Below are 27,566 nucleotides of genomic sequence, written 5' to 3' on the forward strand. Positions count from 1 at the left end.
GGAGGGGATAAGGGAAAAGTGTATAAAAATAGATGATTGAACTTGGTGTACCCCCCCAAAATAATAAATAAATAAATAAAGTTAATAATAAAAAGAAAATACATGGGAATGTTGGGAAGACCAAAGTATGAAGCTAAATCTCCCCAGATGGGAAGGGAGCAGGATCCCAGGGAGGGCTGATGCTACACCTTCACAAGCTGGTCCACCTCATGGCAAGCTGTCCCCAGCAGCAAGCCCACGCTCCTGTGAAGAAAGTCTGACCATGGTCCTCACCCGGATGACTCATTTCGGTGTCCCAGACGAGTCAGGGAACATAGCCGGGGTGTTTCCTCCCATCAACACCATCTCTTAATTCCAATGCTACTGGGTTTTAGTACAGGGAGAGCACAGTGATAGGCAAGTTGGTGGGGTTAGGGACCCTCAAAAGGAGTTCTTTGGTGGAAAGTAGTAGAAAACCCACTGGGTCGTGTTCAGGAGATTTAATTATCCGGGCCTTGTTCTGTTGCTAATTGGTGTGTTCATATTTGAGCAGTTGACGTAATTCATGTTTTATCATTGTCTTACCAGACTTGGGGGTATTTTTGTTTTTGTTTGTTTTGTTTTGTTTTGTTTTGTTTTTGGCTGAAAAAACAGACTTCTGAATCAAGCTGGTTTAATACAGGTAGATAATAGATACTTAATAGATAGATTGATAGAGTGATGGATGGATACATACACACAGACATACATACATACATGGATCAATACTTAGATCAGTCAATCGTTCTTAACTGGGGACATTTTTCCCCCCAGGGATATTTGGCCATGTCTAGAGATATTTTGGTTGTCACAACTAGGAGGGATGCTGCCGCCAGCAGGTGGCGGAGTCCAGGGATGCAGCTAAACACCCTGCAGTGAGCAGGGCAGCCCCCCCGCAAACAGCTGCCTGGTGCAAAATGGCAACAGTGCTGGGGTTGAGAAGCCCGGATATAAATACAGACACACACATGTATATACATAATGTGTGTATGTGCACGTGCGGATCATTTTTTAAAAATAACATATTATTTCAAAAAAATAAGGTAATTTGGAGGAAAAGATCATGGCTCGAGATGATTAGAAATCAAGGTAGATTTTGCAAGTTTTGAGCTCTTAGAGTTCAAGGCCCTTCCTCTTAGTGTCCTATGATTTGCAGGGCTCCGTTCTAAATGCCTGTTCTCTGTGAACCTCAGGCTGAGAGAAAACAAGCTAGTTGCAGCTTGAGTCAGCTCTGTCCGGGGGCAGGCTCGCAAAGGCCGAGACTGTGACCACCCATGGAGATGGTTTTGAAGCCAAGAGGGGGAGCTGGGAAAACGGCCCAAAGAGGCTATTCAACATATCTGTAAAGTGATGGTAAGGCCACCTACCCTTAGAAGCATACTGTTAAATAAATGACCGTGGGCCTCAGGTCCCTTCGAAGCAGAAATGGCAGGTCTCTCCTTAAAATGGAATTCAGAACCTCCCTTTTTTTCCCTTTTTATCTTGAAGAACAGTTTGCAGTTTTATGAGACTACAGAATAAACAGAATCATTATGTTTCCAAGTGTGCATACCTGATTCCATGACCTTTAAGAAGTTTTGCTTACTTTTGCCAGTCCCAAGTGTTACCTGCTTAGAGTTTGCAGGATGTGAAGTGTAATTTTGCCACCTGAAATTTATATGGGCCAAGTGAGATAAAGGAAAGTGCTGTAAATCCCTGCCCCAACACAGTAAGCGGGGACCAAAACCAGTCATCTACAGCACAAGGTCATGTTATTTAGAAGCCAATGCAATAGCAGGGCAGCCTTGAACCCGCTCAGTTGCCTGCAGCAGCTCCCGAGGTCCAGCTAGGCCAACAGACCTGTCCCAGCTACGGCTGAGTGTGCTGCCCTCTGGTGGCCACAGTCAGCTTCAGCTTACACACCAACGACCAGGATGCGGTCCAGGATGCAGGTCAGCAACAAGAAGCAATGCTAAGAATTTCCCAGTTATCTGTCACCCTTGTGATGTCCCAGGCCAAGAACACTGGGCCAGGAAAGGCTGGAGCCTAGAGAAGCACATGGCATTTTCCCTGTACTCAGCTTTCCCTCCCTCCACTCTCTCTACACACGACACCCAGAAAATGTCCATGGACAAGACAGAGAATAGACCCAGGTGCTCAGCACATTGTGTTTAATCATCGCAGGGTTCCTTACTGGGGGGGTGTTGCTTGGAAACATAAAGCAGTGGTTTTAGCCCTTGTATAGAATCTGCATGTACACATATAATTTTTCATACGATTTTGGGAGGGTTGTGGGCTTCCTGAAGCCAGTCCAGGACACGGAGGGAAGGACACTGAACACAGGCCTGACAAGCATTTTCGTTGGGTAATAGGTGTGTGATCACAAACCACTCTGAAGCTATTCGGAACAGAAAGGAAAAGGATCAGGCGTAGGCAAGAGAGAAGGAAAAGAAAAATCTATGCCCATTGGAGGATAAGAAGCCCTTTACTGTCCTCTAGAATGTGCCCAGTGCCAGTGTGGCTGCTTAGACGTATCTATCCATGCAGTGCATCCCCTCCTTCTCTCTTCACCCTTACACTGGGGTCCTGTTTTATACACCTGAGTTTTTCTCGTGCCCCTGCGGTTTCTGGCCAGAGTCACTGGCAGACGAGCGATGAGGCTTGAATTGGGAGTGGGAAGGCCGGGTGGGGTGAGGCTAGCACCCCCACCTCACCGAGTGAACCATTATAAGCCCTACACTGTCTCTGGGCTCTGAACGGAGGTCAGCATGCCTTAACCCCTTTGGGGCTGGAATGAGACACTGAACAGATGAAAAACGTGGAAAGAGAAGTGGGCTTTAAATTTTGGAGTCTATGGTGTTATTCCAAAAATAAGTCCTTCCGGGACACACCACCAGCAGTTCATGCTTGGAGCTGGTGAAAGAAGTATCGGCTGGCCCCGTATGTTGGCCGCACTCATAGAAGCAGATTCCAGACTTTGCCAGATACCAAGACGACGCCCCTTGCCCCTTATAACAATATCTCTGGAGAAGAATTAAAAAAAAAAAAACCTTTAAAAATTCCAACCAGCAGCCAAGTTTAAGAACCAATGACTCAGAGGAGGGGTAGGGAAGGTTCAACTCAAGAACCCGATGCCACCTTCGTGTTATTTCCTTGAGCCCTGGAGTGACTGCTCTGATGGAGGAAGCTATGAAACCTGTAGGCACTGGGGAGCTCACAGAGAGTAAGTTAAGGGCCATGAGACCTGCAGGCTGAACAATGGTTAGGGGCTCGCAGTAATCTGGAGACAAGACAAGTGGCGGATCTGAGATACAGGTAGGAGACACAATTAGTAGGACTGACGTGCTGTACTTGGGGGAGGAGGAGTTCGAGTCAAGGGGTCAAGGTCCGGCTCGACAATCACCCTGTTCCTGGGACACAGATAGAAGAACATCAGGGTCACCTCTAACATCTGTGGCCCCCAGTACAGAGTGAAAATGGGGGGCCCCTTGATAAAAAGTAATTAAGAATTTCAAGATGGCGACAGCAGAGCCTTTAACCAAGCCCGAGACTGTTCTGAGCTTGGGACCCTGCGTGGCTGCCCGGGTCACACACCCAAGCTCCAGCCCTGAGAAGACCATCTTGGCCCCTTGATAGAGCAGACAATGCAGGGGGTGCGTGGAGGGAGACACCTAGAGATGAAAGGCTACTGGTGGTGATGACTCTGTCTCTTTGAAGGACTCACAGGAGTGCTCGTTGGGGTTATCATAGGAGATCTTCCCATTTGTCAGTGAATTTCTTGTAAATAGTGGAGTGGTAGAATTGCCCCGAGGGCTCTCGCGTGCTCAGGCACTAATCGGCTGCTGAGGAGTCAATGGCACCAGAGACGGTGGAGATGTATTTGGTGGAGGAGTCTGTGGAATGGGCTGTTCTGGGCGTAGAAGATGATAAGGGTTGCGTGCAAACTGCAATGGCGCCATGTGACAATTTATCCACCCGAGTTCAGTTTGGGAAGTAGGAACTGCCCGGTAAAGATTTAGGCGCTTATCAAATATTTGGAGGAGCTGAAGGAGCAGGCTTCGGGCCCCAGGGCACAGCAGACCTGATTCCCTCAGAGACCTACCACCTCTGGGGAAATTCCACAGGTAAGGTCCCTGTGCAGAGGCTACTGCCACTGCCCCTCCGGTGCAAGACGCTGCAGAGAGAGCGTGGAGCTTCGATGCCCAGGAGCCTCACGTGCTCCCACCCTGTCTGCCCGCAACAACCAAGAAGAAGCTACAGGGAGATGCGGGCCCCTCACTTCCACCGTCCAGATCGCATACCGGTGAATTGAACCAGCTCAATGTCATCTGTTTCTAGAATCCTGGCTACAAGGGAGTGTGAGAAATCTTGGTTTGAACTTTTCAGTCTCTCCAAAGAGAAGAAAGGTAGAATGAAGTTTCAGTGAGATAACGCAGAGTCACAATCACAGCCTGTTTTGTTATCCCCAGTTGCCTGGGAGCACAATGGCTTTCTTAGTATGTGGCTGAGAAGCTCAGTTTAGCTGCTGGTTGGTGGCTGGTGAAAGCCAAGCCCCGGTGCTTGGAAGGGCGTCCTCCCCAACAGCAAGACCTGTCTTCCACCACCTCACTTTTTCCACTTTCCCCTCCTCCTTCTCCCTTCCTCTGCCTTTTCCTGGGTGCCTCTCCCACTCTCTGTCTTTCCTCCTTTCTTCTCTTCCAGTGCTCACCCTCGCCCTTCATCCTCTCAGCTACCCACCTAGACTAACTAGCCGTACGACAACACTGATGTACATCTTTCATATTTCCATTTGAGAGAAGCTGCTTTGCACCTGTTAGGAGCCCCCTGGATACCCTAACCCTAACCCTGACCAGTATCCAGTTAAAGAGAGGAGGAGGGGAAGCAGGGCTGCTGGACGTGGCTCCCCGTCCCTGCGTCTGAAGTGGAAGAATTGATTCGTTGGCCACACTTCAGTCTCCATCATCAAGATTTTGGGTGGGGGGGAGTCGAGGGTGGGAGGGAATACGGGGATATGTGTATAAAAACAGATGATTGAACTTGGTGCACCCCCCCAAAAATAATAAATAAATTAATTAAATTAAATTAGAAAAATGAAAGAAAGAACTCTATGGAGACACAAATAAATAAAAATAAAAAATAAAAAAAAGAAGATTTTGGGGATGAAGAGGTACAAACTATTAGGTATAAAGTAAGCTACAAGGATCTATTGTACAACAGGGGGAATATAGCAGATATTTTCTAGTAACTGTAAATGGGTACAACTTTTAAAAATTGTGAATCACTATATTGTACGCCTGTAACTTATATAATATTGTACATCAACTATACTTCAATTTTTTAAAAAAAGACTTTGGTTATAGGAGCAAGAAGTGTCCCTTGTCACCCTAGTCTGCAGCCTAAGCCCTGTGACTTAGGTCCTGACCTCTCTTGAGAATAGCTGAATACTCAGTCATCTGCATGCTCTTCCAAATTAGCTTCAGAAACCAAAAGATCTACTTCCTTCTCCAAAAGAAAGTCAGAATTGTCTCTCTGGATCAAACCATTGATTCACACCAGTAAGGGCAGCAGAAAAACATGCGTTGGTCCTATTTCAACTTATGAATTTCACTGGCCGCAGGGCAGTCCCCAGCTATCCAACAAAAATCTCCGAGATCACCTACTTGTATGCCAGGCATTGTTCTTGACAGCAGTGACCTAAAACTGAGGGAAATAGACAAAGCCCTGCCTTCAAGGAGCTTATAGTCTAGTGGGGGTTGGATACCATAGACGTGAAAACAAATGAATGTCATTTCCAGTACAAAAGTGCTATGAAGAAAAGAGAATAAGGTAATGAGATAAAGAGAGACTGGAGTAGGGGGATGCTATGTTGGATATCGTGATCAGGAAAAACCTCTTTAAAGAGAGAATATTTGAACTGAAGCTGAATGCAGTGGAGGAAAGGTCATGGTAAGATCTGGGGAAGAGCATGTCAGAGAGTGAGAGGCAGATGGGCCCAGAGGTGGCCTTGAGCTCCAAGTGTTTAAGGAACTAGGAGGTGGGCATGGCTGAAGGGCAGTGTGAGAGGAGCAGAGGAGCAGCAGGTGGGTTGGGGAGAGGCGTTGGGGTTAGATCCCATAGGCAGGGATCATTAGTTTGAAGGTTTTAAAGAAGACATTCCATAGGTTGATTTCTGCTTTTAAACACTACCAAGTCTGGCCATGGTGAAGAGTGTATACGGTACAAGACAAGAGTGGAGTCAGAAAGACTAGTTAGCAAACAATTGCAGAAGACTGGGCAAAAAAATGATGGTATTTACAGAATCAGAGATAATTGAAAATAATCAGATGGGAAACACGAATTGGTAATGAATGCAGAAGTTTTCTCTGATGGATTAGATGCAGGGTGGGAGAGAAAAAGATGAATGGAAGATGACTGTAGGTGGAAGCTTGAGCAACCCACTGAAAGGTTTTTTATTGAGGTCAGCTAAACTGGCTGGGGAGGGATGGGAAGAGAAAGAATTCTGGATTCTGTGTCAGACATACTGGGAGAGAGAAGCCAGAGAAGGATCCAGGTGGAGATGGTGAGCAGTCTGGAGCCCAGCAGAGAGACTAGGGTGAACGTACCAAAGGATAGATGGAATTTAAAGCCATGGGAAGGGATGAGATCACCCAGCGAGTGAAGATGGATGAAGAGAAGAGGACAAGGGAATGGAGCCCTGGGGCCGAAGCTGGCCACATACACACACAACCTGTGCGGTCGTGCTGGGCCCCAGGTCCCTGCACCTGGTTCAGTGCTCCGCGGCCGCCATCTTGAAATTCTCCATGACTTGGAACGAGGGCTCCACATTTTCACTCTGCACCAGGCCCTGCAAATGGTGGAGCCAGTTCTGCCTTAGATGTCTTAAAGTTAAGAGTCTGGTGGAGAAGCAGACTCCATCACAGAAGGCTCAGAAAGAGCAGTTAATGGGGTAAGAAGGCCCAGAGTGCAGTCTCAAGCCAGCCTGGAGATTATCTCAAGGAGGAAATGGATGACTATGTCCATTGCTGCAGGGCAGTGGAGTGAGACAAGGACAGAGGGCACCCTTGGCCGAGGGACTGACAATCAGTGACTTTGATGAGGACCTTCCTGGCGAAGTGGCGTCACCAGTGCCTAATTTGGCTGACTGTAGGATGACGAGTGACCAGGTCCACCACCAGCATTGGAAAAATTATGGCAAGAATACAGAGGGAGGACTGCTCGTCTTACCGCCCAGGCCCCTTTCCTTCCCACTCTCAGCTCGTTTCTCAGAGTGAAGGGCCTCACACACATGCACGTGGACACGCCAGCCCAGACCTCCAAGCTCTGTTCTGCGCCTCCCTGCCATCAACTGTTTGCGGAACAAACCACTGGGGGCACCCAGGAAGACAGGTGTGCCGACCCTGGAAACAGCTCTGGCCAACCTCACAGGGAATTTCACGTTCCCAAGTGGTCTAGATGGCAAGCAGGGCCCAGGCTACAGGTGAGCAGACACCTCACCCTATGGGAAGCCAGACCAGAGCAGGACCCTGTAAGATCCAGGCCTCCAAATGGGGGCCCCATGCCCAGATCTAAGGGCAATGCTGGAGGTGAAGATGTGGGTAGATGGTAGCACTTGAAGGTAGGAGAACGAGGTGGTTCTCATTCAGTTGAACATACTTTTCTCTAAGAAATATAAAAGTGAGTGTGATGGTGGGAGTCGGTGCTAAGGCCTTGAAGAGAGGAAAAATGTTTTGGGGGAAAGGAAAGGCAATTTAGTAGGTAGGCGTAGTAGGCTTATCTGACTCTGTTGAACATCCACCTAACGTGATTGGGCACAGATTTTAAGTAAATCCAGACAGCTCAGGGGTCTCCTTTTCCCCAGTAATGTTCAGGTGCCCAAGTACAGGTGCCCAGAAAGTAGATTGTTGGGTTTGAACAAGATTAGGGGCAGAGGCGTTAAGGGTGTTTGTTCCACAGCTCTGCAATGCCAGAATCAGCAATCCATGGTCCAGAACGCATCGTGGATAACTGATGGTGAAAAAGTGGTAGAACCAATGGAACGGGAGCTCACTGAGGGCAGAGAATTGCTGGAGTGGGTGACCTGGGCACACGAGATGTGGTGGTTGCAGCATGGGAGGCCTGCAGGTGAGACGTCGGAGATGGACAGTTACAATGGAGGAAATGGTTTACTTAGGACTGTGAGCAGTTTCTTTCAAGAAACACTTTTCATCTGGAACCCTACTTTGTAAAGACACAAAGGTGACTAAATCATCGTTGCTTTCATTACAATGGAGAACATTTCAGGCCACAGAGGTTGAGCTATGGGAATCACTGTGTGATGAACAGAGACTGGTTAAATCCAGGGCTTTTTGGAGAGAAGCAACAGAAAGGGACCAAGTTTACTGGTAGAAACGCAGCTGTGTTGTTTGTGGGCGCCCTCTGCTGGCACTTAGTCAGAATAGCCATCTGGGTTGGGAGCTTCTGGATGTGTGTGTGGGGGGGGGGTGGATGCGTGTGTGTGTGTGTGTGTGTGTGTGTCTGGGTAGATGCGTGTGTGTGCGTGTCTGGGTAGATGCGTGTGTGTGTGTGTGTGTCTGGGTAGATGCGTGTGTGTGTGTGTGTATCTGGGTAGATGCGAGTGTGGGTCTGTGTGTCTGGGTAGATGGGTGTGTGTGTGTGTGTGTGTGTGTGTGTGTGTGTCTGGGTAGATGCGTGTGTGTGTGTGTGTGTGTCTGGGTAGATGTGAGTGTGGGTGTGTGTGTGTGTGTGTGTGTGTGTGTGTGTGTGTGTCTGGGTAGATGCGTGTGTGTGAGTATGTGTTTTAATTAATGAGTAAAAACTTCCCCCTTGTAGATATTTAGGGGCTATGGCTCAAGCAGGGCAAGGAAACTTTAGTTCAGAACAAACCCTGCGTCAGCTTTTTAAATGTCAGTCACAATTACATTAACTTATGGTTCTCTGATTTTCTGGCTTGTCTCCTGCTTCCCCTTGCATGTCTCTCTAACGAGACCGAGCTACTTGAAGTCAAAATCTTAATATATTTTATCTTCTTACATTCTGAGCCCAGCACAGTGCCCAGCACATCGTAGGTGTCTGATAAATATGTGTCAATCAAAACAGAAGGAAAAGGAGCAAAGGGGTACAGTTTCACAGAAGAAGGAGGGATTAATCCACTTGGGCAATTCAGGAAGACTTCCAGGAGGGGATGGGTGGTGGTCATGGTGATGGGGAGGAAGGAGTGGAGTTGAAAAAATCCACAAAGTCGAGTGGCAAACCTAGGGGCTAGAGATTCCACAAGGCAGGGATTTTTGTGTGATTCTGGAAGGAGGTTCCCTGCCATATGACTGACAGGTGTGGCTCCCAATCCTTCCAGAGAAAGTATAAGCAAGAATTTTAGAATTTCATAAAAACAGACAGAGGAAACTAGCATGGCAGATGATTCAGGTAGGCTGAAGGAAGAATCTGGAGGGACTTTTGACCATGATTACTAAAAAAAAAAAAATTCAAGGTTTAAAGAGGTTTCTCCATGATTCTGCTTTTACCCTAAACTAGGTGACCTCACCAGAAATTCAGTTCAGTAAATATACAGAGAAACTATGACAATGATGGCATTCTTTCCTCAAAATACCTCCTTGTTTTCTTAGACATAGTGTGTGGGACCAGGGTGACTTTTCTGGTTTTCATACTGTCTCATATGTCAGGAAACCCCTGAGTCCCAGGCAAATCAGAACAGCTGGTCATCCTAGCTGAGCGGGGGAACTCAGAACAGCTCAGATGGACGAGGCTGGTACCCAAGTTGGTCTCAGGACAGAGCATAAAGGGCCCTGGCTGAGAATGGACTGGGGGTGACAACTTACTCTGTGCCTGTGATCATCATAACTCTGGGTTGTGTGCCTGGTGAGATTCCTCACCAACCAGCAAAATGGTTTCTGGGTTCTAAATGACCAAGTGCTCAGAGGACAATGCAGAAGGGCAGGGAGGGGGAGAATGCACTCACAGGAACCCTTGGGTTGCAGCAGCAGAACTGAGACCAAGGAAGACAGAGGTCTCCTTTCTAAGGTCCTGCTGTTTCTTCACAACTGCATCTAAAAATAATGATCTGGAAAGGAATAGTTGACCACATGCAAGATTCTTACAGAACTGGAAAAACTAGTCTGCCGCTGCTGTAACTCACATGCAAGTGATCACAGACATTAAATTTTGACCCCAGTGAGGCCCAAACAAACAACATGCAACCTCACTGTCACTACTTGTGACAGTAGGAGACGTCTGCAGCTCTGGAGGAAGCAGCTCCTTGGTAATGGGGGAGGGTCTCCCAGGTGGTGTACAACCCAGAGTCACTCTTTTCCTATCCAATGTGAGAGAAGGGTAAGGAACGGCCGCTATCACTACAGCACAGAGACAGAACTTACTACAGCAGGCATCCTGCAGGACTTACCAGAAGCTCCTCCTTATCCTTATAGAAAAGCCACAACTCAGGTACTTTACTGACTTAGGAAAGAAATGGCAAAAAACAAACAAACAAACAAAACAAAAAAAGAAAGGCAAGAAGAAAGAAAAAGGAAGAACGATGAAAACTGATATAACTGTGTAAACATAATGGATAAAATGTGTATGTCTTAAGGAAGGACTGCAGATTCAAAGACTGGAGGTAAAAGAGTCAGAAAGAAGAGGTGCCAGGCAACCCCAGAGAAACAGGCAACCCCAGAGCAGCCAGGACCAGCACTGGGCAGGAAAGTGGATCAGCAGATGTTGAAAAGACCATTTGTCTAAAGAAAAGAGAGAAAGACTAAACCGGACCAAGACAAACTAAACTGGACCCTAACATGGCTGGCTGTGGCTTTCACCAATGACTTGGCTAGAGGGAGTTGATATCATACCCACACTGCGGTAATGCCCTTGGCGGCAGTGATGATGACAAGTGACATTTATGAAGCACATGCCAGTGTCTGCTATTATGCGAAGGGTTTTAGCTAGATCATCTCCTTTAATCATCACAATAGCCATGTGGGTTAGCACTGTGATTATGCCCGTTTTACAGACAAAGAAAGTGAGAACCAAGGTCACATGTCTTGCAACTGGTGATGGTGGAATTCAAATTTAGGCACTCTGACTCCAAGGTAACTTTCTAACGAACCATACTATACATAGTTGGTTCATGCCACTGTAGCTAGTTCAGACTTTGTTAGAAATTTTTTTGGTAAACTATAAAATTATTTTTAAATATTAAAAAATATTTTATATCAGCATCAGGAACTTCATCCTGTACCACTTCCTCTTTCACTTTGAAACTCCCAAACCAACAAGGAAGCATACAGATGGTTCAGCAGCCACAGGCCAGGGTTCCAGCAGGAGAGTATCACCAGCCTCACCTGAAACTAAGATCTGTGTACACATTTTGGGGGTGGATGAGCAGCATAGAGAGGAAGTGAAGCACCTATCACCAGGCACGATATTGAGAGTGCTCCTTGAAAAGGACCTATCATGTAGAGGTGAGCAAATAAATGTTATATGAATGAATGAATGAAATGAATATGATTGGCCTTGGTGTACTCAAGACAACATCATTTTATATAACTAGCAAAAAAATGTGAGTGGTCATAGAATTGTATTTTCATGTATGAACTAAAAGAATTAATTCTCAGCACATGTGTTCTTTGAATACTGTTTTTAAAAAAATTATAATGCCAAGTTGCCACTAATAAGTATAAAATTTATTCACAGGCTACCTGAGGAGTTGTGTACTGATACATAATTGTGTTCTGATAGCTAGTTGGGTACTGGTAGATAGTTGGGTACTAATAGCTAGTTGGGTACTGATAGCTAGTTGGGTACTGGTCGATAGTTGGGTACTGGTAGATAATTGGATACTGATAGATAGTTGGGTACTGGTCGATAGTTGGGTACTCATAGATAGTTGGGTACTGATAGATTGCATATACTTACACTCTCTCTTTAAAAGACTTGATGAGTTCTTCATATTCAAATAAAAAACTCACTTGCAATGAACACATAAATTTGTACCAAAGACAAAGGAAAATATGTCTGCTAATCGAATGGGTGAAATTTGTGATTGAGCTTCAATTTACCTCTGAGCTTCCTGGCAGACAAGACAAAAAGAGAAATACAATAACTTTCACAACTTATAGGTCTTAAAGAAAGGAGGAAGCATGCCAGTCCCTCAGAGGAGACAAAGTACAAGCACTGAATTCTCAGTGAATTTTCTCACCGAGAATGACATATAGGAGTCACCTGCATTTGTTCATTTCTTATTCTCATTTTTACAAAGTAATCAGGAGCAGATTTCATGAAATCGTTACCTGAGGTGATGATTAAAACTGACGGTGTGGCAGTAAAGCACAGCTCAGTGAGCCCATCTGTGAGGGTGCTGAGGTAATGTAACCCAAGTAAAGCTTCTAGTTTGATCTGAGGCTAGAAATCAGATTATCTATAAAGAAAGGAAACAGGTGTTTACTAAACACCTAACGTGTTATGTGCATGAAATGTTTTCTTCCTCTCAACATACATGTTATTAATTCTGTTTAATAATTAAGTGACTATTTTACTGGGATTTACTGCAAATCAGCAAAGGGGTCCCAGGCTCATGCACTTTTTTCTGTACCACATACACCCTCCTGCCCTCCTACACTCCTATCAAGAAAAGCCAATGGGCAATTCATCCCTTAGACAAACTTCTGGCAATGCCACTTTTTACAGGCAATTCGAGTTACTTCTCTCCAGAGAGGACCTAGGGTGCCGATGAAGGAGATATTTCTCTGTTTAAAACATTACTGATGAGATATTTCTTTGTTTAAAAACCAAGCGATCAGTTGGTAGGTTTGACTCATATCTCTCAAGTTCAGGAGCCTTCACTGAGCTCACCGCAGAGAAAGTCTACAGTTTCTATATCTGTGAGTCTCTCTGTTTAAATGGCCTGGTAAAGGATTATTACACTCTCCTCCAGTGATTTGCAGACTTAGGGTCTCCCAGGGGACAAGATGTCTACACTGTGACTAAAATGTGATGGAGCTTTAATTTAGCTCTGAACTTTCCAGCAGCCAAGACAAAAGAGAGAAATATCGTGAGTTTTACAACGGTCTTAACAGAAAGGAGGAAGCACGCTAGTGCCTCAGAAGAGACAAAGTGTGGGCTAAAACAAAGGCAGTAAGGGAGCCCCGAGTAGAGAGGGCTCCATGTGGATGAGACAGCGCAGGGAACGAAAAAAGATGTGGCTGGGGTCTAGAGTGTGCATGTGTCTGCTTGGGGAAGCCAGTGTGGCAAGAGACAAGCGGGCAGGTGTAATCCCTTCACAAGGAGGAGCTACACAAAGTTATAGAGCTTTTTTCTTCTCCAAAAGAACAAGAGACCATGTACAGGAAAATCAGTGTGAGAAGGATGGCAAGTCTGGGACTCACACATCTATATCTTAAAGAAAAGGAATGGCGGTGATGGGGAGGGCACGGAGGGACCAGAATGGCGCCCTCCTATGGCTCGCGTGGCTGTTCTCATCACAGGTCTTGTCTTGATGTCCTGTCATTGTTTCTCTCTCTGTGCCCCACTAGCCTCTCTTGCAGGAGCAGAGAGCAGGACTGCCTTTATATTTGCTTGCCAGACCTATGAGTATCATTTTTTTTTTTTTTGTAAAGTGATTTCAATTTTTTACAACATTTTCCAAAGAAAAATAAAAAAAGGTTTGAAGGAGAAAAATGGTGGTGAGTAAAGCATAAGACAAGAAATGTAAATTATTTTCTCTCTTTGTAACTTCCATATCTCAGTTCCCATCTGGGGACTGTACAAAATTTACACACCACCCTCTGGCTGGAATCCGTCCCATTGACCTGCGCCTCACCCTGGCTCTCCCTGTGGTATTTCCCTGTGTCTCCACGGTGCCCTTTGGTCTCAACTGTTGTGGCCACAGCTGAGGCTTCACATTAGCTCTTTACACACTCCCTTCTCTTCCATCCAATTAACCAGCCACAGAGCTGCCTCATGAGAAGTTACACTTTTTTCTTTCAAGCTGTCTTGCATGTGGAGGGACCATCATCACCAACTTAGTCTTCTTAATCGGTCCCAGGATCTTTCCAACACCCCTACCATGAGCATTCTGCAGATGACCACGTGTAGGTCCTGGCTGGTTGCAATCTCTGCAGCTGGAGGAGGGCTTTGCAGCTGGGTGCCGACCGCCAAAGCGCATGTGCTGCCTGCCAGACCTTGTGCCAACGCGCCTGGCCAAACACTGGAATTCATTTTGGCTTTGAGTATTCTTGATAATGTAGTTAATACTTGTTCACTATAGAAACTCTGGAAAATACTTATAAATTAACAACACACACATGTGTGGGTATACCTCACCCGTAAATCCTTCACCCATAATTAGCTACTACCATTGACCCTTGAATAACACGGATTTGAAATGCACAGATTCACTTATAAGCGAATTTTTTTGATAAATATAGTTTCTGTGTTTTCATTTTACAGATCTTTAAATTAACTAAGTGTAGTGAAAAGTTTGTGTTTGATTGGAGATTCTTTTGCTGTTTCAACCTCCTATTGGACAGACATCATAAGATGTCTGTCTACTGCCTGTTGTAGTAAAAAGTAACTTGACAACCTCATTTCTCTGTTCATTTTATATACAACAAAATAACTTCTCAGGTACCTATAAAGTTGGTTAGGTATCTTTGGTGCTTCCCAAATGCATTTCCCTTTCTTTTCCCTACAGAAGTAATAACCACCCAGAACTTTATATTAGTCAATCCCTTATTTTTCTTAATAGTTTTTCCATATACATACATAGTTTTTAAGCTTCCTGTAAATGAATCCCCATTCTGATCTTCTGTGACTTTCCTTTTCTGCCTAATATTAAGTTTTTGCTATTCAATCTCATTGAAATATATGACCACAATTAATTAGTGTTTGCTCTTGGGTAGCATTACATTTTATAAAGATACAATTTATTTCTCTATTCTGTTATTGATAGGCACTTGGGTTGTTTTCTGTCCCTTGTTATTTCAAGAAATACTACTATGGAACTTCTGTACATCTCTTCTTGTTCATACACACAACAGCTACAACAGCTACTCCAGGGGACAAGTCTCCAGAGGGAAATGGATGCTTCTTAGAGTTTGTACATCATCAATTTCACTAAGCAATGCCAAATTGTTTTCCAAAATTGTTATATTTTTAGTGTCTGAGAGTTCTTATTGCTCCGTGTCCTCAACAACACTTGGTATTGTCAGACTTTTTCATTTTAGCCATTTTGGTGGGTGAGATTAGGTATGTCATTGTGCTTTTAATTTACATTTCCAAATTACTGTGATTAACCATATTTCCATATGTTTATTGGTGGTATTATTCCCATCCTGTAAAATGCCTATTCATGTTGTTTGTTCAATTTTTAAACCATTTTTTATTGATTCATAGGACTTATATATTCAATTCTATCTCTGTGGATCTCTGTATCTATCTATGCATCTATCTGTCTAAAACTATACTTTCAAATCTCACTTCTTTTAACAAGAACAATAACCTACATTGGAAATTGGTCTAGTTACAGGGTCTTAAGTAACAAATATTTTTATTCCCTTTACTCTGACTTTATAAAGGACAAAAGTAGATCCCATGTAAGACAAATAATGATTTACCAAGTGAAAAAAAACCCTCCACTATTGTCATTTTTCACTTTACTACTTGGGAGATTAGAATAATGAATTTTTGTTTCTGGATAATTTTTTTCAACATTAAACTTCAGAGGGGAAAAAAAGTTGAAAACAATTGCCGCTCTATAGTCACTTTTTTAATGTATCTCAGAATCATACGCTCTCTAGTGCCCATCCTCCTCTAGTTTGGCTTAGGGGAGCTGAGAAAAAAATAAGATGTGCTGCATCTGGATACAATGTGGGTAGTCCTGAAATTCACCCAGAGACCTTCCAACCAAGCGCTCCCCAGCTGCGGGGCAGAAGGGGCTTTCCCTGGATGGTCAACACATGTTGACCATGGTCAACATCTTGGTCAACATCCAAGAGCACCTCCATGCCAGCCTCTGGATGCTCCATACCTCTGGACAGTGTGCAAGAAAGGACACTGCATCCTAGAACCCACCCTCCAGGGCTTACAATTCAGTTAGAAAGACAAATAAGTAAAAAAGATATGAGCAACACGGCGTGAAAACAATGGAAAGCTAGCATGATTTTAACCATTGGACTAAAGTTGAAGGTGACAGAGGATTAAAGGAGGAAATGTGTGCTCTTGGCTCTACCTCAAGTCTGTTGGCTCTGCATTTCCCTTGCCTCCAACCCCTGTTCCCTCCCAGGATCAATAGGTCAGATGCAGGGTGGCCTGGGTCACATTCTACCACCACTTCCAGACCCATGGTGTGGTCTCCGGTCAGCCTGCCATCCACTAGGGCCCTCCCCAGTCTCTGAGATGGAGGTACAGAGGAGAGTCCCCTCACCCTGTCTCGGAGACTTTCACTTTCACTCCAGCTTTGGCTCAGCATTCACAAGACTTGGGGAACCAGAAGTACCGCTCACCAAAAAGATGCTGGGACCACTTCCTGGGCCACATCATAGATCAGTGTCTTGTTAGTTCTCTAAGTAAGTGCTGAACCTGGTGTCCTTCTAGGATACTGTCCATTCCCTGAAGTTATCTCTTACTAAGAGCCTCTTGAAAGTTGACCTTGACAATGAATCATGAGATAAATACTTGGGTTCCAGTCCCAAGTGATCTGATAACCACACTTTCTTGGTGATGATCTATTCCAGTGGTTTTCAACTAGGGAAGATGCCTCTCCCCAGACATCTGGTAACGTCTGGAGATACTTTTGGTTTTCACAACTGATGGTGGTAGGGGAGTGCCACTGGCATCTAGTGGATAGAGGCCAAGGGTGCTGCTAACATCTTATAATGCACAGGATAGCCCCCATCACTAAGAACTAACCAGTCTGAAATATCTGTAGTGTCCAGGCTGAGAAACCCTGACCTACTCCTGAGTTGGCCAGGCTGGAAAAATCACAGGTCATGACTCCCTGACATGACTCCCAGCTCCACATGTCTTTTTAATAGACGTGAACATCTCTGATTATTCTTAAGCCAGTTCCTACAGTCTCACCTGGACACAGGATGCTGGAGGGAGGACCAGAGTTCCCGTGGCTGAGTCAGTGACTCTCTTCCCTCAGAGGGCTCAGCTTGTGATTTGAAATCTCATCAACGTAACACTCGCAGCAAGTATCCTGGCTGCAATCCAATCCCTTGGGGTGACAAACTTGTAAATGGCATGCATAATGACAAGAGCGCCTCTGTATTCCATGATGTAATTATGATTTTTTATTAAATAGTACTAAATAATATCATCTGCTTGTACTCAATCATTCATTCAGTCAACTAATATTTGTTGTGTGCCCACTAGGACCAAGCACCATGCTCTATGCTAGATGAATGGTAATTGTGCAAGTCTACTAACTTAGACCACAGCCCCTACAGCAGGACTTCTTGATCAGGTACGATGGAGGGCTGGAGGCTTATTACATTGCAGATGCTTGGGGGTCCCTTCAGAGATTCTGATTTTACAAGTCAGGGTGATGCCCAGGAATCTGCATTTTTAGTGAGCACTTGCAGTGACTTCTGACACAGGCTAACCATAGGATCATCTTCTAAGAAACATTCGTAGAGATCATGAAATCTGCCCAACCTAATCCCAGGTCTGAGGTTATGCAGACCTGAGCTCTAATGTGGTAACGTCCTATATCCCTGAAAAAAATCATTTAACCATTTAATCAGTTAATCATTTAGCCATTAATTGTCTCAAGTTTCCCATTTTTAAACAGAAGGAGAATAAAACTTGTTCAAACAGATGGTGAGAGGGTAGAATGACCCCACATAAACAGAAGCAAGACAAGTTCAAAGGAACAGAACCATAGACGTTTTACTTCTAAAAACAAATTTTTATGACATACAATAGAATGAGCATTAGCCCAGTACATAGATATCGACAGTGGTTAGGAGAAAAATTCCTGTGTAAAAATCTCTCCTTATTCTCTGAACTGACCTGCAATGACTCCCAGCTTGATTAGGCACCACTAATCCTCCCTGGTTACCAAGATAAATGGCTTCTCTGATTACTCTCAATTTTCTTTCAAATCCTTTCTCAGACCTACATCATTAACACTCAGATATGTGACTTTGCAATGGATCCCTTGTTTTAGTAGCATATTAACCACCATTAGAAGCTCAAGTTTAAACCTGCTCTAAGCAAAACTTTTCCAAGCCATTAGAAACACCTTAACACTTATATATGTCCATTATCAAGGAAGTTATCTCACTATACAAGTAAAAGGGCAAAACACAAGGAATCTTTTCCAGCCCAATTGCTCTATTCTAAATTACTGTGGTCAATTTAATAGTAGAAGAAACTCATATAAAGAAACTCATGATAACAATTACACAGCAGGTTAAAATCAATGTATCACATGAATGGACCTAGAGATGATCATACGGAGTGAAGTAAACCAGAGAAAGACAAATATATATGATATTGCTTATATGTGAATCTAAAAACAAAAAAAGATACAAATGAACTTATTTACAAAACAGAAATAGACATAGAATACAAACTATGGTTACCAAAGGGGAAAGGGGAGGGGAGGAATAAATTAGGAGTTTGGGATTAAAATATACATGCTACTATATATAAAATAGATAACCAACAAGGACCTACTGTGTAACACGGGGAACTATACTCAATATCTTGTCATAACCTATAATGAAAGATAATGTAAAAAAAGAATATGTATTTATATATATATATATTTGTACAACTGAATCACTTTGCTGTACACCTAAAACTAACACAACATTGTTAATCAATTATATTTCAATAAAAAAATTTTTAAAAATAAATGTGTCACCAACTTCATTAATGAGAAGAGATATGAATTAAAGGCCAGAATATCTCAGAAAACATACCAGAGTCCCCTAAGGTAATTTATCTAAAATGCATCTCTCTTTTTCAACTCCTCTAAGAATTCCTTTCCATTCTGTCCCTTTAACTAAAAGTGTCTTTTTTATACCTTCAAATGTCTCTATGTTCCTATCTTGTCCCACACTGTTTACTTTTTGCTACAAGTAACACCACTTCAGCCCCCTGTCCACAGAGATGGTCTGGAGACCCAGTGGGCTCACAAAACAGAACACCCTGCGTTCCCTTACAGATCAAGCACATCCAAAGACTCCTATCAAAACCCACTCAGAATATGGATGGGTGTCCAAACAGGAGGGAAATTATCCTTTCGTGATAAACGGAGAAAAACTCACCGTGTTTCGTGAGATCTGTAGCCTTAGTCCATCCCAAGTACCCCAGATCCCACACACCAAGGAGCTCCATTTCTGCCACCTCCAAACCAAAAAAACCCCTCCCCAGCGCTTCGGAACTTTGAGCCAATATATCAACTTGAATGCAAATTTCACCCCAAACCCAGCTCTGCCCAGAGATCCATTTTTAAGTAGACTGTGTTCCCTGCAGACCAACATGCAAATGATGGGAACTCAAGTACAAGAACCACAAAGGCAGCAAAAAGACATTGACCATACCTATTTTCCCAGCCTCCCCTCTCAGGTTGAAATCCCAGTTTCTCGGCAACTTCAGGGACATTTTGCTTCTGGTTTGGGTGCGTAGCTGCTGAAGCAGGGAGTCTGCAACAATTCGCACACTTCTTGGCTTTTTGATCTTCTTGCCTCTCGAGCTTGAGTGTGTGTGTGTTTTCCCCTTTACGATTGCTTCACAAGCAATCTTGGGTTTGAGGTTGATCTGCCAGCGTGTCTTCTCCTTTCTCAGATGGAAGGTCCATCCATCTGTCACTGGGGATGGCACCCAAACCCTCCTGCAGTCCCTCAGGGGCTGGTGCCTCATGAAGTGTGCACCCTGCTTTTCTTGCTTTCAGTTTACCAGAAATATCCCAGTTGACACTTCGCTCTGCGTCATGGGAAGCAAAGCTCCTGTTTGAAAGAATCTCAGGCCTCACTGAGGCGAGGTCGTGATAAACAACGGCTGCCTCTTGGCTTTTTTTTTTTTTTTTTAACTGTCTGCTTCCTTGCATTTGAGGAAGTGGGTGGCTGTTCAGTGTAGATGATACATTATGAGCTCTTTCTTGAGAAAATGGTTTTTGGAAATGTTTGTATAAGTAGAGTGAGTGCTCTTGGGACATAAGTCTATAAGTCTGATTAAGAGAGAAAGAAAATAAAATTCTAAGATTCTGACCATTTAACTCTAAACTGCCTTACTCACTGAACAGACTGGGCTTCCAAGAATGGTCAGTAAGACAAACAGCAGTCCCCCAAAGTCACCTTCTTTCAGTTCTTCCTGCTATAAGGCCCATATAGTAAGTTTTCCACCTGCTCAGCATGAAGATTCGAAGTGATCTCAGCCTGATGGCAGCTGGGTTCTAACATATTTAGCTAACAAGTCAGCTTTAGCTGGGTAGACCCACTTATGTCTCATAATGGTTCTTTGGACTTGTGTACAGGGTGTGGGTTGGGCAATCAGACCGATATGGGTTCAAAACTCAGTTCTTCCACTTCCAACTCTGCAGCTTTTAACAAGCAACTGAATCTCTCTGGGCCTCAGTATCCTCAGCAGTAAAATGGGTCCATAATAACCATGACTGCACAGAGTTGTGAAGGCATCTAGTACAGAGCTTGGCACATAGTGATTGCACCACAAAAATTAATTCAACCCTTATTCTATTTAGTTCCGTTCTGTGACAGACTTTCATAGGCTCGACTGGGCTGGACTAAACGAGTGACTAAATATTTGGTCCCAGAGCCAGACTGCCTGTGTTCAGATCCTGGCCCGACCACTTTCTTGCTGTGTGACGTTAGATAAGTTTCTTGTTTACTCTGTGTTTCAATATTCTCATCTGTAAATGAGGCAAATAATAGGACCTACTTCAGAGGGCCGTCATGAGGCTTAATAAAGATAGTAGGCAATGAGACTAATAAGGCTATAAGGTAATGGGGCTAATAAGATAGTAGGTAAGAGCGCTCACAAGCGTCATTACTGGCCGGGATATGAGCCACACATCTTGGTCCATCCATTCTTCAGCCCTCCTGGATGACTCTGCTATACTTTCTTCTTTGCCTCCCCACATGCTCACTCTGTTGATGACCTGGCTTCCTGTTTCACTGGGAAAGTTGATGCAACTGGAGGAGAATGTCTGCAAGCGCCCACCACTGAAGCACCCCACCTCCACGCATGGAAGCTCACACACTCGATCTTCTCCCAGTTACAAAGGATGAACCGTGTCATCACTCTTCCATCTTTACTGCTTCATCAATTTCTTCTCTCTCTTGGACCATTCCCACCAGCATTCACACTTATTCTTTTTTATCCTATAGTTTAAAAAATCTCTCTTGATGTCATTTCCCCCTTTGGCTACAGCCCCATTTCTCTCCTTCATTTCTGAGCAAGGTTTTCATAAGAATTGTCTGTACTTGCAAATACCTCTCCTATTTTTCTCTGTTGAATCTTCTCTGTTGCTGTTTTTGTTCCCATGACTCCACCAAATATATTCTTATCAAGCACTCGGACAACATCCCTGTCACTGAACCCACTGGTCAATTCTGTACGTCATCTCACTTTGGACACATTTGATTACTTTCTCCAAATTCAGGCCCTCTCTCCACTTGGCTCCCAGGGCTCCTCACTGACATGGTGGTCTGCCTGCCTTTCTGCTCCTTCTCCATTTCTTTGCTGATTCCATCTCCTCTCCCTGACCTCTAAACATTGGAGGAAACCATAATTCACTCAATGGACTTTTCTTTCCATCTGCACCCACACCTTGGTGAGCTCATCTGTCTCAAGATTTTAAATGCCATACATCTGCTGATCCCTCCAATATAGATTTCCAGCTCAGACTGAACCCCAAATCATACACATCTCTGCTTATGTAAGAGTAACTATCTCAAACTAAACTGCCCCAAACTTATATTCGGGGTTGAAGGAGCAGGGGTGAACTGAGGCATATTTTTCTCATTGGGAACAAGAGGAATGTAAGAGGGAAGAACCACACAAGCATATTTAAAGCCCCTGCTCATATTCCAGTGGCCAACACACATCATGTGGCCAAGTCCAAAGTCAGTGAGACAGGAAGTGCGCACAACCCTCAAGAGGAGGAGGGGAGGAGAAAGGAGCCAATGTGTGCTGATCAGCCCTCCAATCCGTCACACCAACCCGACTGACTCAGCTACTCTCCAACCACCCCAGGGGTGCTGGAGTCCTCTGAACTTGACTTAGACTTAGCCAATCAGAGACTTCAGAACACCCACTCTGCATTACTGCCTGCCCGACCCAAACAGCACTTCTCTTTTCTATCCTGACTTGGGCAGCCAGGGGTGGACAGCCATCCTGAGCCCCAGCCCAGCAGCCTCTCCACAGGGAACTTGACATGATCCAAAGTTTCGGTCCTGGGACCTTAAACTCAAGAACTCCGAAAATATCTTGAAGGTAGCATTTAGAAATATGCAGAGAACTTCCCTTACTCTTCAGGGTAGGTTCCTGTAAGTCCTGGAAAAACTTGTGACTGATGAGGAAGTTGCTCATGAATACTTGAAAAGGCAGCCATCAGAAAAGCACCCCTGGAAAGGCCCAGCACAGATGTCTTCCCTCCAAAAAGCCTGCTCTGGGGCAGTCAGCTGCGTGGATAGGGGTGGAGGGCAGTGTCGCTGCAGTGCTGCTCCCTGATTCCTGACCTTCAGAAAACGAAGAACTAGATGACTCATCTGGTTCCAAAGTTTGAATCGGCATCAGCAAAAGGAAAACCAAACATTCATCCATCAATTTGCTTACCGAATGCTAAGCATTTATTAAGGACTTAATTTTTTGACTGGACATTGGTGGAAAGTTCATGAACAAGCTGACTTTGTTTCTGCCCCCATTCAACTTCCAGTCTGTTGAGAGATAATTAAGTCAACAATTAAATATGACACGAGAAGGGGTATGTTGGGGGGAGTTTGCGGAGTATGAGACTTCATCTCGGAGGGGCCTAATTGGGGCTTGGGGAGTAACGGAAGGCTTCCTGGAGGAAGTGTCTTTTAAATTAAGGCTTCATGAATGAGTTAGCGAAGCTTTTGCTTCCTTTTTGGGTTGGAAAAGTTTTCCATATGAAACAAACAGCATGCAAGAGGCACAGAGGTAAGAAAGAACTCATCAGGTTGCTCCTGAAAAGGATGAAAGGGGAGTGATGGACGAGAGACAAAGCTGGAGAGGGACAAAAGGGCTGGATCAGGGGTGGATCCCCGGGAAAAGTTTTCACTTTACGCTGGAGGAAACAGAAGCCACTGGGGAGCTTTTATTGGGGTAAGGATGCAGAGGCTGTGGCAGACATCCAGGTGAGAGTGAGAGTGGAGAAGACAGCAATGGCAGTGTTCAGGGAAAGAAGGGAAAACCAGGCAAAGCCATCCAGGTGGTAGGGTTGATGGCCTCCGGGAAGAGGAGAAAAAAGAGATGCCCACGGTCCTGGCCCCAGTCCCTGCAGAGATGGAGGCTCCAATCACAGAGATGGGGAGTGCACAGGAGGAGAAAGGGTTACTAATGAGGAGGGAGAGTTGAGGGAGAAGGGAGAAGATGGTGGGCTCCGTCAGTCCAGGGGAGGTTGCATTTAGAGACCTACAGGGTGTTCAGTGCAGATGTCCCGCAGGTGTGTGAGCCCAGAGCTCACATTCACTAGTTCCCTCATTCACTCCGTAAACATTTATCCAGGACTGTGCTGGATGAAAGCTGAGTAAACAGGATGATTAAGAGCCTGGCCTAATCCTCAAATGACTCAGGAGAGAGAAGTGTAAACATAACGGCAGTACCATTGGAGGCATAAAAATAGTGCACGCTTGGGGTAGGGTGAGAGCAGGAAATGTGAGCTCTGTGTGGGTGGCCAGGGACGGCTTCCCAGGAAAGGTGACCCAGGAGAGAGCAGGCAGGCAGGAAGCAAGGTGGGGCAACAGGAGGAAGATGTTCCGGGCTGATGAAACAGCAGAGAGCTGCTACAACACCAGGCTCACTTAGGGAAGTAACAGAATGGTGTTCGGCTACAGGGTAAAGCTGGAGGAGGGGCAGACGGCCAGATGGGCAGGGGGGCAGGGCCACTGGGCCAGGGTCTCAGGCGCTGGCTGAGGGCTTGGACTCCACCCTGAGGTGACAGTCATTGGAGGACTTCTTATACACTCCTTTTATTGTTATTTTTACCATTATTGACATCTATGCAAGTTTTACATATGCATAGAGAAAATAGAAATCACTGTTACCATTCAAGATGTAAGGAAAAATTTTCTCACTCTCAGCCTTGTCAGTGGATGTAGTGTATGTATATATGTCTTTTTAACTTTATTAAGGAATAACTGACACATATAATTGTATACATTGAAACTGTGCAACATGATGATTTGATATCCATGTACATTGTAGATATGTGATTACCAAGATTAAGATTATTTACACCCATCACAGCACATAGTTAATATCATTAGTCTTTATGTGTGTGTGGTCAGAAGCTTAAGATCTACCCTTAGCAACTTTCAAATATATAACACCATGTTATTAGCTATAGTCACCATGCTGTACATTAGATCCTGTATACATATTAATTAAAACCATTAGCGTGCATGCTGTTGCTATCATCCCTTGACAAAAAAACATGCATTATTATCTTGATATGTGTTTCTGAATTGTCCTCCAGAAAGTTCTACCAGTTAATGTTCACATCAGTGATTATGAGGGGTCCAGATCCCTCATGGCCTCCCTAACAGCTGGCATTGTTTTGTTTGTTTGTTTGTTTTTGTTTTTTATGAATTTATTTTATTTATTTATTTATTTGTTTGTTTATTGGCTGCATTGGGTCTTTGTTGCTGCACATGGGCTTTCTCTAGTTGCTGAGAGCAGGGGCTACTCTTCATTGTGGTGCATGGGTTCCTCATTGCAGTGGCTTCTCTTGTTTCAGAGCACGGGCTCTAGGTACATGAGCTTCAGTAGTTGCAGAGCTCAGCCTCAGTAGTTGTGGCGCACAGGCTTAGCTGTTCCATGGCATGTGGGATCTTCCCAGACCAGGGCTCCAACCCGTGTCCCCTGCTTTGGCAGGCAGATTCTTAACCACTGCGCCACCAGGGAAGCCCTGGCATTGTTTTTTTGTTTTTTTTTTTTTTAATCATTGCCAATTATTCAAACAATTTTTTATTGATGGTGAAACTCAAGTTACTTTTTAATGTGCATATTGGCCATTTTCAGGGGTCAGGTCTGTCTAGGTGTCTATGTGTCCAAGTAATCTTGCCAAAGGGGGTTATTTTATACCTTTACTTGTGACTTTCATCCCACTGGCTCTAGGATCTTCTTCAGAAACTCCAGTTTGCTGCCTGCAAACTCTTCATTTGTCGCCTCTTTGTCTTTCATTTTATCACCTCTGTTACTATCCTCTGCATTTCAAGACAATTTCTCACATTCTTCATCTCACTGGTTTTGTTTTTTAACAGTTTTATTGAGATGTAATGTGCATACCACACAGTTCACCCATATAAAAGGTAAAATTCAATGGTTTTTTACTATATTCATAGAGTTGTGCAACCATCACCACAATTTTAGAACATTTTCATCACCCCTCAAAAGAAACCCCATACCCATTAGCAGCGGCCTCCCATTTCCCTTTACCCAGTCCCAGGCAACCGCTAATCTACTTTCTGTCTCTGTATACTTGCCCATTCTGGACATTTCATATAAATGGAATCATATGATATGTGGTCTTTTCTGACTCACTCCTTTCACATAGCATAATGTTTTGAAGTTCACCATGTTGTAGCATATATCAGAACTTTATTTCTTTTTATGGCCAAACAATATTCCATTGTATGGATGTAGCACATTTTGTTTATCTATTCATCAGTGGATGGACACTTGGCTTATTTCTATTTTGGGGGTATTATGAGTAATGCTGCTGTGAACACTTGTGTTCAAGGTTTCGTGTGGACATATGCTGTTGTTTCTCTTGGGTTTGTGTCTAGCAGTGGGATTTCTGGATCATATGGTGACTCACCATTAAGCTTTTGAGGAACCTCCAGAATGTTTTCCAAAGTGGCTGCCCCATTTTATATTCCCACCAGCAATGTAGGAGGCTTCCATTTTTTCCACATTCTCCCCAACACTTGCTATCAACTCTCTTTCTATTTGAGCCATCTTAATGGGCGTGGAACATTATCTCATTGTGGTTTTGATTTGCATTGCCCTGATGGCCAGTGATGTTGAGCGTCTCTCCATGTGCTTATTGGCTGGTTTGGTTTTTCCAAAGCATAAGTTCTGCTTCTTGAAACACCCACAGATGTAGCCACAGAGAATGTGCATTTCTATAAGACCACATTCAGCTAAAACTTAAGCCTTCAATTTTGACTTTAATTCTACTGTTCTGTTTTTGTTCCTGTAAAAGTTTCTTTAAGGGGAAGCTGATGTACATTGGGCTGAATATCATTCCAAATTTTTGGTAGTCTCTTTCTTATGTAATTCTGAAGTACCACTTTCCCCTACCCTCCGCCTGGAGAATGTTTAAGTGATGCTGGGTGTGAAAATGTAGTCGCATTTTACCAGTAGTGATTGGGCCTGCTATAGGGAATCCTTTACCACTGGATCTCTCCCTCTCCTTCCCCATCACATGCACCAAGGTGTGGTCGCCATCATCATCTGGAGCATCATGGCTATTGTAGCTGTTATTTTCTGTAGGGATTTATAGCAGTGCCTGGGAGGGGATGGAAGGATGATACACTAGCTGCCCCACTGATGAGCATCAAAGAAATGTACAGCGGAGAAGGGAAATTCAGATTTCTGGATTCTCCACAGTTTGTATCTCTGGGTGAAGAATAGACTCCAAGAGAGACACAGTGTGGGTGTCCACCTTTGTTAGGAGGTCTCTGCCCATGAGACGGAGTCAGGGAGGTTTTGCTGAACCCAGGTCCTTGTGCAATAGGACAGTACCCTGTTGATCAGTAAGCTTCTCCTTATGAGGAACAGAGAAGAGCTTTGTTGCTAGTGCTGGCCCAGTGGTTTTAATGTTGTTGTTCTTAACAGAAGTAATTGCACATTGCGGGGGATATAAACAAGGATAAATCTTGAGCATCTTGGTGTTGGAGTTGAAACAAAAGAGGCTTTCCATTTCACTATTTAACAACAACAAAATCTTGGAGTCTAGAGAAGTGGCCAAGGACTGGCCTTCATCCTTTTGCTTGACTACACCGCCCACCTGCAAATATCAACATCATTCCCAATCCTTTCCAATCCTTCCCACTCCAGCTCCTTAAGAATTTGAACCCCTATACCAGCCCCTACCCCACTTTCCCCAGCGGTAGTCCATAACAATCCTCCTCATCTCATGAGCTTCCAAGTGAGCCTGGAATTTGAATCAGGTGGCTTGGTTTCATAAACCTGCAGGATGCTATTCTATCTTTTTTTCTTTTTTTTTTTAATTGGAGTATAATTGCTTTACACCATTGTGTTAGTTTCTGCTACACAATAAAGTGAATCAGCTGTATGTATACGTATATCCCCTTCCTCTTGGGCCACCTTCCCACTCCCCG

The 27,566-nt window shown here is 44.3% G+C and overlaps 1 protein-coding gene across 1 annotated transcript in view; it reads right to left on the reverse strand.

Moving 5' to 3' along the window:
- ARHGAP25 (Rho GTPase activating protein 25) overlaps positions 1–20,028 on the reverse strand; it is an 83,965-nt gene extending 63,937 nt beyond the window's left edge. Inside the window, exon 1 of the mRNA XM_057742803.1 lies at positions 19,560–20,028. Within this exon, the coding sequence (XP_057598786.1) occupies positions 19,560–19,878 (319 nt within the window). The 5' untranslated portion in view covers positions 19,879–20,028. The remainder of the gene's footprint in view (positions 1–19,559) is intronic.
- Positions 20,029–27,566: the final 7,538 nt, after the last annotated feature.

The sequence above is a fragment of the Hippopotamus amphibius genome, chromosome 7 (assembly GCF_030028045.1).
Source record: "Hippopotamus amphibius kiboko isolate mHipAmp2 chromosome 7, mHipAmp2.hap2, whole genome shotgun sequence".
NCBI lineage: Eukaryota > Metazoa > Chordata > Mammalia > Artiodactyla > Hippopotamidae > Hippopotamus > Hippopotamus amphibius.